The 11,692-nt window shown below is 41.8% G+C and overlaps 1 protein-coding gene across 1 annotated transcript in view; it reads left to right on the top strand.

The window, feature by feature from the left end:
• Window positions 1-303: 303 nt before the first annotated feature.
• Window positions 304-11,692, top strand: part of LOC143031637 (leptin receptor gene-related protein) — a 20,298-nt gene continuing 8,909 nt past the window's right edge. Inside the window, exons 1-4 of the mRNA XM_076195742.1 lie at window positions 304-433; window positions 4,746-4,821; window positions 5,890-6,082; window positions 9,722-9,839. Of these exons, the coding sequence (XP_076051857.1) occupies window positions 418-433; window positions 4,746-4,821; window positions 5,890-6,082; window positions 9,722-9,835 (399 nt within the window). The 5' untranslated portion in view covers window positions 304-417 and the 3' untranslated portion in view covers window positions 9,836-9,839. The remainder of the gene's footprint in view (window positions 434-4,745; window positions 4,822-5,889; window positions 6,083-9,721; window positions 9,840-11,692) is intronic.

Consider the following 11,692-nt stretch of genomic DNA (forward strand, 5'->3'; position numbering starts at 1 on the left):
AATGGAATTTGTGTTTTTGGATTTCAAATTTTACTTTCATAGTAACAAATGTCCTACATATTTATATTTAAAGTAATTGTTTTAATTTTCACACTCCGGGATAGATTAGTAACTACTGTACTGCTTTAAATCGTTCATCCTGTATGATATTCACCCTGAACCACCTACGCATAATATAGATGAGCACGTTCCATTATAAACGTTGATAAGAAATTTTCATCTTTCAAAGAGAATTTTTTTTTTTTTTTTATTTTTATAGTACTTTTGCTATTCGGTGGTGGACGTGAATAAATACAGATTTCTATTTTAGATGGAATAAAAACAGTCGACTGGGAAGGAATTATCCAAGTGTAGGCGGTGATCAGGTGACTGGATTTTCATTTCCTGTCGAATGAGTGAACGAGTGTCAAAACAAATATGGCGGGGGTTAAAGGTAAACATATCTTTGTTTAATTCTTTGTCAATTTATAGTCCGCAGTCGTTGCATTGTGCTTTTATTAACGTTTAACTGAATTGAGCTAGCATTGGATTACTAGTGGTACAAATTTTATGGACTTACTTTGCCCTGTTGGTGTGACTGCTAGTCATGCAATATTGATATTTATAATATCACTTTTTCTTCGTTTGGTTGAATCTTTGTTGCGAAGGAAAAAGTAATTAGAATATTTATGATGTTCATGCACATCATATATGTAAATGCATTCCAAGGAAGGATATTGTTTTGCGATATGAATGAAAAAAAAATCCCCTTGACCTATCTGGAAGCATCGTAGAAACATATTTGAACAGTTACACAGTAGCATTTTGCCTTAAAAGTTAATAATAGTCATGCATATGTTTGACCTGATAAAAAGATAATTATCCAAAAGAAAAATGTAAATAGTAGCTGTCATTTTTTTTAGCCATTCTTAAAGTAACTACACGTCATATAATAATTATTATTATATGACGTGTAGTTACTTTAAGAATGGCTAAAAAAAATGACAGCTACTATTATTATTATAATAATAGTAACATAGTTCATGGTCACTACAGGCACCAAATCATATTCTCAGTATTTACTAAATTAGGCCAATAAATTGTCTAAAGAAGTAATTTAGGTATAATATTAATAAATATCTAATATGCTACATTATGATAGTGTTAATTCAGTTTATGTGAAGTCACTGAGTCGGTGATCTAGATAGAGATTTCTGGGTATTTTTTAAAAGTACACACGTATGCAATATAGCAATAGAAAATTAAATATTAATTTTGTAAATTATAATACATCAATGTAATAGATATTTTTCTTGGCAGAAATCAATAACAGAAAACGATGTAAAAAGCTATGCACAAGTGAAAGTCATGTTCAATGTTGACTATAGACATCTCTTTGTTTTGATAGATTCGGAGGTCGAAGACAACAACACCGACCTTGATGACCTCTAGAGTTACTGATACTGCATTACTTAACCCATTCAACTCCGATGACAAGATGTCTTGTCATTTGGTCAAATAAAACAAAAAATCATAAAACACCAAAATGTTTGATCAAACACCAGAAAAATACGACGTCAGTCCTCGCTTCGCTGCGAGCGAAGCGAGGATTGACGTCGTATTTTTCTGGTGTTTGATCAAACATTTTGGTGTTTTATGATTTTTTGTTTTATTTGACCAAATGACAAGACATCTTGTCATCGGAGTTGAATGGGTTAATGCAGGTTATTTTAGATAGGTGACTGCAAGCTGCTAGAGTCAGTTCAAAGGAGATGGACAAAGCATGTTATTGGTTTGTCCGGTCTGCCATACAATGAACGGCTCGACAGGCTAGACCTCTTCTCTGTCAAAGGCCACCTACTGAGAGCTGACCTAATACTCTGCTTCAAGATCTTTCATGGTCTCTCCACCATCCCCCACACTGATCTCACCCAATTGCACCACGAGAGGGCATAGATTTAAAATACACCCTCAGCACACCAACACAGAAGCACGCAGAAGATCCCTCGCATGCAGAGTTATATAGAAATGGAACTCTCTCCCATCCAATGTGGTTGAAGCACAGTCCATCTCCATGTTCAAATACAGACTCCGCCAATTCCTAGGTGATGAGCTGTACAGTTACAGCCACCCCTGATTGTTTCGACAAACCCTCACACCCTATGACCTCCACACCCACCCCCACCCTACCCAAAAACTTTGCCAATCTAGAGAAGCTCAGTCAATCCAATTAACCCATTCAACTCCGATGACAAGATGTCTTGTCATTTGGTCAAATAAAACAAAAAATCATAATAAAACAACAAAATGTTTGATGATCAAACAGCACCAGAAAAATATGACGTCATCAGTCCTCCTCGAGGAGGACTGATGACGTCATATTTTTCTGGTGCTGTTTGATCATCAAACATTTTGTTGTTTTATTATGATTTTTTGTTTTATTTGACCAAATGACAAGACATCTTGTCATCGGAGTTGAATGGGTTAAGACTACAAACCCACATACAACCTGACATATACCAGGGAACACAAAATCAATCCCACATTACATCAAATTATTGCCTGTATACCTGTCCATGTGATTGGAGTACCCTGTAGAGACTTGGGCCATCCCCCCCCCCCCAGCAGTTATTTGGTCTAATGAGAGGGGATGTGGCTCTACCAGGTGAGGTAAAATAGACAGATTTATCATACTTCAACTTCTTTGACTTTCACATCTACTAAAACAAAGATGGCGTCTCAAGCAGTCGAAGTGTCTATGTTTGTTTTTGTATAGCTATTAGTGACTTCTGTTATTGATTTCCACCAAGAATAAAGTATATTACATTGATGTATTATGATTTACAAAATTATTTAATTTTCTATTGCTATATCACATAGGTGTGCAATATTAAAAATTTACAAAAAATAAAGTAAGTTAAGACAAGATGAGTTTGTAAACAATAATGGCATGTTGTTATTATTATTACTGTGGATGTGCTGTGTCTTGCGACACTGCTTCTGACCCAGGGCAGTGGACAAGGTGCAGGGATGATCCGTCATCCAGGAGGTGCTAAGATAAGAGGGAGGGTGGAGGGGTGTGGACTGTATTCAGGGATGGAATGGGTGAGAGTGGTTTGTATGCCTTTGTTGTTTGGCTACCTCCCTTGTAAGGGGGAAAAAGCCTTGGTATGTGTATGCATGTATTATTATGATAGTATTATTGTCCATTTTTGTATCTTTGTTATTCATTATTATTATTGTTATTTTTTTGTAAGGATAATGATGCACAATTAGGGCCCTCACATGGAGGGGGGGGATATGCCCTGGGGTGGCACATTAGGGGGTGGCAATTGTAGTCTGGACATGCCACCCACAAGGCTGACAAAATAATTATAATAAAAAAAAGTTCAAAGGAGCCCTGAATATTTTACCGTAATTTATACAAATTTTGCGTTATAATCAAGAGAATGAAGTGTTTTCCCTTATCCATTCTGCAATAGGGACATTAAATACAATTTTTAAAATCCGTTTATAATCATTTTGCAAACCAATAATTATAACAGGTTGTAAGGGTTAGTGGTGATGGGGGATGGGGGGGTGTCACTGAGAACTATTCCTCAGGGCGGCACATAGGCATGTAAGGGCTCTGTGCACAAAAAAAAAAAAAAAATCCATTATGTACCAATACTCCCTGAAGAATAGTATACCCCATATGTGCCCATCCTAGACTAATTAAACCAACATGTAAAATAATGTACAGTGGCGGCATATTGTCCGTGAAGATGGAAGGATCAGTAAAATATTGGCAGTGATAATTATTTGGCATTTTCCCACCCTTCTGACTTTAAAATTTACAGCCATTTTTGCGACTGCCTCTGACCCAAGGCAGTGGACAAGATACAGGGATGACCCGTCATCCAGGAGGTGCCAAGATAAGAGGGAGGGAAGGGGGTGTTGGGGATGGAATGGGTGCGAGTGGTTTTTATGCCTTTATTTTTTGGCTACCCCCCTTGTAAGGGGGAAAAAAGCCTTTGGTATATGTATGTATATATTATTTTTGTTAAAAAAATTCTAGGATAAGGTGGATGGATGGGGTGAAGGGGGCTTTGGGGAAGAGGGGAATGTCTGTTGAAGAAGGACGGGAGAGGACAGAAGACAGGGATGAATGGAGAATGGTTGTATATGGATGATGTTGTGATTGCATGAGGTGGAATGGGCGAGGGGATGGGGGGTGAGGTAGTATGTGTGAGCAAATTTTGACGCAGCCCAAAGGGATTTCTCCCCGTCTTCTCTTTTTATGCAATGGGGGGACGGAGAGGGGGGGTCGCCGATTTAATGAAGCGGCCTCGCTGTGGATGTGCTGTGTCTTGTGACACTGCTTCTGATCCAGGGCAGTGGACAAGGTGCAGGGATGACCCGTCATCCAGGAGGTGCTAAGATAAGAGGGAGGGTGGAGGGGTGTGGAGTGTATTCAGGGATGGAATGAGTGGAAATGATTTTATGCCTTTTCCTTTTTGGCTACCTCCCTTTTAAGGGGGAAAAAGCCTTGGTATATGTATGTTAAAACCTCACCTACGTTAACCTACTGTAACCAAACCTAGTAAATGAAGGGATAATAGACGTTCAAGAATGATCCGTATTCTTTAAGTGGAGATTAGTTTTAATCATACTTTTCTGATATTTCACAAACTTGCCATGTTTATGATGCCATTTTTAGCAACATTCCCAGAGGTGCGGCTGTGCCCTTGTGTACTAAGTAGTTGATGTGGCCTTTCTTTTCACAGCTCTAGTGACGTTGGCATTCTCGGCCTCCATTGGGCTTATGTTTCTCATCTTGGCCTGTGCTCTACCCAGCTACAAGTAAGTGATTTGCTCTTAAAGGGGTCAGCATACTGGGTTATTTGTCCTCCAGCCTTAGATTAATCAGTGGTACTGACACATGGAAAGAATGAGTGAAGAAAGATTATTAAAAGAGGTGTGGAAGGAGTGAACATGAGGGGGTGACCTAGGATGAGATGGATGGATGGGGTGAAAGGGGCATTACAAAATAGAGGAATGTTTGTTGAGGAAGGACGGGAGAGGACAGAAGATAGGGGTGAATGGAGAAGGGTTGTGTATGGATGATACTGTGATGCATGAGGGGGGAGTGGGTGGGGGGTGAGGGAGTATGTATGAGGAATAAATTGACGCAGCCCAAGGGGATTTCTCCCCATCGTCTCCTTTTCTACATAAGGGGACAGAGAGGGGGGATCACTGAATTAATGAAGTGGCCTTGCTGTGGATGTGCTGTGTCTTGTGACACTGCTTCTGACCCAGGGCAGTGGGCAAGATGCAGGGATGACCTGTCATCCAGGAGGTGCCAAGATAAGAGGGCGGGAAGAGGGTAGAGGGGAGTGGAGTATGTAGGGGATGGAATGGGTGAGAGTGGTTTGTATGCCTTTGTTTTTTGGCTATCTCCCTTGTGAAGGGGAAAAAGGCCTTTGGTATATGTATGTATATATGTATTGCCCACTTCCAACATTTTTTCTCAACAATTTACACCTAATGTCATTTGATATTATGCTCGAGGAAAATCATTTTCCTTCAGCACACCAGATTCCTTCCCAAAAGCTGCAAATCTGCTCCAACAGTTGGAGGGAAAATTGCCCAGTGTGATAGTGTCTTTAGTTGTTGTCAGATATAAATTGGGGCTTGACCTTCAATACCATGATGCAAGTAAATGAGATATTAGGTTTGTAATAGAATACAAAAACTAGGCTTAAAGAGGAAGATAAAAAGTTGACAAATGTGAACTTATATGCATGTGCTTCTGCTTATATTAGATTTGTAATAGAATACAAAAACTAGGCTTAAAGAGGAAGATAAAAAGTTGACAAATGCGAACTTGTACATATGTGCCTCTGCTTAATTTAAATATTGACATTCCAGCTGGTGGCCTTTCTTTGTGGTGGTGTTCTACCTGTTGGCACCCTTCCCAACCATCATCTCTCGGCGCCTGACGGAGGAGAGTGGCGGCAGTAACCCCTGCAGGGAGTTTGCCTACTTTCTCACCTCCGGCATCGTGGTCTCTGCTTTTGCTCTCCCGATTGTTCTGGCCAGGTCTCCGGGAGATCATCCTGTGGTGAGTGCAGGCAAGACTTCTCACATGCTCCGTCACTGCCAGCCCTGACACACTCCCGTCCCCTGTTTGATGGGTCATTTGATTTATTTTATTCTCTGGAATTATTGGGATCATTCTTCTCGTTATTCCGAAGTCCGAGTTACAAAGGAAATTAATTGCCATCTTTGGATTGATTAATGTATTGCCTTAGTCTCTTGCTGAAGACCCACAGTCTCCAACAAGGACCATCAGTTGAGCCCAGAAGTTGTAAAATGGCGGGATTTCATGTTGTTGTCTGGGGCATGAGTGAAGAACAACATAGCAGTTGGTACTCTCCATGTATTCCATGCAATGGTTTGCATCTTGTGCGATTGGTGTTCTTTGCCAGGCTGGTTCAGTGTTGGCCATGTCATGACAGAGTGGGGAGTGGTACTCATCCATTTCAGTAGTGATTTCTGTTAGGTTGATGACTATGGGAAGTATGGGGAGTAGAAGACCTGGCAGTCCACTTAGGAATGCCTTGTTTTTTGAGCTGTGTGTAAAGGAGTGAACATGAGGGGGCGACCTAGGATGAGATGGATAGATGTGGTTGGGCTTCGGGGAAGAGGGGAATGTCTGTTGAGGAAGGACAAGAGAGGACAGAAGACAGGGGTGAAAGGAGAATGATTGTATATGAATGATGATGTGATCCATGAGGTGGAATGGGTGGGGGATGGGGGTTGAGGGAGTATGTGTGAGAAATAAATTGACACAGCCCGAAGGGATTTCTCCCCGTCTTCTCCATTTCTGTATGAGAGGGCGGAGAGGGGGGATCACCAATTTAATGAAGTGGCTTTGCTGTGGATGTACTGTGTCTTGTGACACTGCTTCTGACCCAGAGCAGTGGACAAGATGCAGGGATGACCCATCATCCAGGAGGTGCCAAGGTAAGAGGGAGGGAGGAGGGTGGAGGGGAGTGGAGTGTGATAGGGATGGAATGGGTGGGAGTGGATTTTATGTCTTTGTGTTTTGGCTACCTCCCTTATAAGGTGGGAAAAAGCTTTTGGTATATGTACATATGTGTAAAGCACCTTTGGAGTTAAGTAAAAGGGTAAATGGGTGACAAATAGGAGTGGTTAACCCATTAAACTCCGATGACAATTTTCTTGTCATTTGGTCAAATAAAACAAAAAATCATAAAACACCAAAATGTTTGATCAAACAGCACCAGAAAAATATGACGTCAGTCCTCCTCGCTTCACGAAGCGAGGAGGACTGACATATTTTTCTGGTGCTGTTTGATCAAACATTTTGGTGTTTTATGATTTTTTGTTTTATTTGACAAAATGACAAGAAGCTTGTCATCGAAGTTTAATGGGTTCAGATGTCGTCTTTCACTGTCATAATGTATACACAGCGTAATGTCTCAGCTGTCAGACATCCCCACAGGACAGAGCCCCCCACCCCTATCTAAACCATCACAGCAAGCTACCACTCATGTAAGGAGAGAAGAAGTGCTTTGGTTGAGATTAAAATACCCAAATCGGAGGGTTAAATGTGTTCTCTACTTTTTATTTAGTAACTTTTTTCCCATGAGGGGACTTAGAGGGAGGGAGTCACCTATTAACCTCTTCACTCCGGGGCACATCGCACGTCTGGCAGCATTAGCTGCCCGACCTGCGATGTTGCGTCATAATAATTGCATTATAAAAGATAAAGTCAGTGCCCAATCGGTCGTTCTCTTTCACCCGGGAATTTTGATAACCATAGAAAATATAATGAAGCCAGTTTACAGAGTATGGGGGTCACGTAGGTACGACTACAATAAATATAATCAAGACGCCGACGTCGGCATCATCGCATACCCACTTGCTCCTCATGACGCCTACGTAGGCATCACCCTATGGAAGTGGTTAAGATTTGGTGGCACAGGTGGTGTCATCTGTACTTGGATTACAAGGTGTTCAGGAAACTTGTTTGGTTTGGTTTAATGTAACAAACTCCACCTTATTAGGAGGCTAGGATGGTGCCCCTTACAGAGGACTTTGTAGCATGGAATGTAATGAGTCATGCCCTTAGTTCAAATTGCCACCGCCTCCACCTGCGCTGCAAGTAACAATGTCTCAACCCATGTGGGTTACACAGGACTTGATTTGAATAAAATTAAGTATAGAAAGACTAGTAAATGAGGTGTGGAAGGAGTGAACATGAGGGGTTGACCTAGGATGAGATGGATGGATGGGGTAAAAGGGGAATGTCTGTTGAGGAAGGACAGGAGAGGACAGAAGATAGGGGTGAATGGAGAATGGTTGTATGTGGATGATGTGATGCATGAGGTGGAATGGATGGGGGGTGAGGGAGTATGTGTGAGAAATAATTTGACGCAGCTTGAAGGGATTTCTCCCCATCTCCTTTTCTGCATGAGGAGAGGGAGGGGTTGCAGATTTAACCCATTCAACTCCGATGACAAGATGTCTTGTCATTTGGTCAAATAAAACAAAAAATCATAAAACACCAAAATGTTTGATCAAACACCAGAAAAATATGACGTCAATCCTCGCTTCGCTCGCAGCGAAGCGAGGACTGACGTCATATTTTTCTGGTGTTTGATCAAACATTTTGGTGTTTTATGATTTTTTGTTTTATTTGACCAAATGACAAGACATCTTGTCATCGGAGTTGAATGGGTTAATGAAGTGGCCTAGCTGTGGATGTGCTGTGTCTTGCAACACTGCTTCTGACCCACGGCAGTGGACAAGATACAGGGATGACCCGTCACCCAGGAAGTGCCAAAATAAGAGGGAGGGAGTAGGGTGGAGGGGAGTGGAGTGTGATGGGATGGAATGGGTGCGAGTTGATTTTATGCCTTTGTTTTTTTGGCTACCTCCCTTACAAGGGGAAAAAAAGCCTTTGGTATATGTGTGTGTATATGTCTTTCAGATAGAAATGTAAATACATATACCAAAGGCTTTTTGGCCCTTACAAGGGAAGTAGCCAAAACAAAAGGCATAAAAACCACTCCCACCCATTCCATCCCCATCACACTCCACTCCCCTCCACCCTCTTATCTTGGCACCTCCTGGATGACGGGTCATCCCTGCATCCTGTCCACTACCCTGGGTCAGAAGCAGTGTCGCAAGACATAGCATATCCACAGCAAGGCCACTTCATTAAATAGGCGACCCCCCTCTCCATCCCCTCATGCAGAAAAGGAGAAGACGGGGAGAAATCCCTTCGAGCTGCGACAAATTTTTCTCTCACTACCTCACCCCCTATTCCACCTCATGCATCACAAAATCATCCATATACAACCATTTTCCATTCACCCCTGTCTTCTGTCCTTTCCCATCCTTCCTCAACAGACATTGCCCTCTTTCCCAAAGCCCCCTTCACCCCATCCATCCATCTCATCCTAGGATGCCCCCTCATTTTCACTCCCTCCACATCTGCCTTCCAAACCTCTTTTACTAGTCTTTCTTCACTCATTCTTTCCATGTATCCAAACCATCCCAATACTCTTTCATCAACCCTGTCTCCCAGTTCCCTAACTCCCCATAGAAATGTATTCACCATTTATTATGAATTGATGCATCATCTATGTTGTAGGTTGAGTAGGTATTTGTGGATTGCTTTCAGATAAACCAAAATTTACCCACAATTGTGTTGAATCGTCTGTTTCAGATTGAGTGGGGTGCTTGTGGGCTTGTGCTGGCAGGAAACGTGGTCACCTTCCTCACACTCTTCTTCTTCTTCATGGCGGCAGATAGCGACGATGTCGAATACAGCATGTGGTAACCAGGTATGTAACAGAGATGGTAAGATGAGAGTTGTCATTTATTTCTTATATGATTTTTTTTTTCTTTTCTTTTTTCTCTAATCACATGAAGAATCATCACCCCAGACTTCAACAGGGTGACAATTCTTCATATGCTTTTTTTTTTTTTTTTTTTTTTTTTTTTCTTCCCTCTCCATACATTGTAGGGGCTTTTGAGCAAGAAGGGACTGACTGTTGAACAAGGATGGGAAAAGACAGGATAGGGGCAAGTAGAGAATGGCTGTGTATGGACGATACTTAGACGCAACCCAAAGGAATTTCTCCACATCTTCTCAATGTTCTGCACAAGGGGACAGAGGGAGGGGTCACCAATTAAATGAATTGGCCTTGCTATGTCTTGCTGCATTGCTTCTGACCCAGACCAGTGGGTAGCAGGAGACAGGAATGATCCTCCATCCATGAGAATCTACGATGAGATGGTAGTGGAATGGGTGTGAGCTTATGACTGCTGCCTCCCTTATAAGGGGGTGGGTGATAGAAGCCTGTAGGAATGCTACTGTGGTGAAGAGGAAGAAGTTTTTGTGATTTTGTCTCCTTTATTGTAAGGTACGAGTGAACTGATTTTACATGCGGCAGGAGCCGATATATATACCGCGTGGGTAGTCACCCGTGGTGCGTAATTACTTAATTGCACTGGTTTAGGTTAGGTTGGGTCAAGCAGGGTTGCACTGTCAGAGCTCGTTCTATGCCACATGGTTATTGTGGTGCGCACAAGCTCTTGGTATTCAGACACTCTTATAAAGGAGAAAGGGCCTTTTGGTATATGTATGTTATTTTACTGCTTCTGACCTGGGGCAGTGGTGCGAGATGCAGGAAGACCTGTCATCCAGGAGGTGCCAAGATAAGAGGGTGGAGGGGAGTGGAGTGTGATAGGGATGGAATGGAAGGGAATTGTTTTTATGCCTGTTTTTTGGCTACCTCCCTTATAAGGGAGAAAAAGCCTTTGGTATATGTATGTATGTATTTTTGTTGGGTGCTACTAAAGCGTGAGGTCTACCTCCCGTTGCTCTATAGCATGAGGTCTACCATTTCCATACACTAATTTTAGCGATAAACACATATTTTGTACATATCCTAGGAATGACTTAGATAATTGGATTTCTAATTAAATTCATATTAAAGGAAGAAATGTTAGGGCGTCATTACTTGCGGCGAAGGTTGAGGGGATGGCGGTTTGAATCCTGCCACCAGCGAAGTTGAACCAAGGGCATGGTTCATTAAATTCCACGCTACAAAGCCCTCTGTGAGGGGCACCGTCCTAGCCTTCTGATAGGGGGAGTTTGTGACATTAAACCATATCATCATCATCATATATTTCCATACATTTATTCTAGTGATACACTTCGTGCATCTTCTAAGAATGACACAAATAGGTTAGGTTAGGTCACATGGACAGGTCACGTTTTTTATGTATTTGGGTAGGATGCATGTTTGATGGACAGGTAAGGGGAACGTCCTGGAGGAACGCGGGCCACGCGGTAGACCTCAGGCTGCATCTGGGTAGGCAACATATGGCGGTACACCTCACGCTGTAGTAGCACCTTTTGTTGTTTGTTTTCTAAGATTACAGGTCCGTCTATATACCAAGGGATTATTTCCTCTCTTGAGGGAAGTTTAATTCTTTTTCTTAACCCATTAAACTCCGATGAGAAGATTCTTGTCATTTGGTCAAATATAACAAAAAATCATAAAACACCAAAATGTTTGATCAAACGCCAGAAAAATATGACGTCATGTTTTTCTGGTGTTTGGTCAAACATTTTGGTGTTTTATGATTTTTTTTTGTTTTGACCAAATGACAAGAATCTTGTCATCGG

This window comes from Oratosquilla oratoria, chromosome 12, assembly GCF_046742065.1.
Source record: "Oratosquilla oratoria isolate Oo_2021 chromosome 12, ASM4674206v1, whole genome shotgun sequence".
Lineage (NCBI taxonomy): Eukaryota > Metazoa > Arthropoda > Malacostraca > Stomatopoda > Squillidae > Oratosquilla > Oratosquilla oratoria.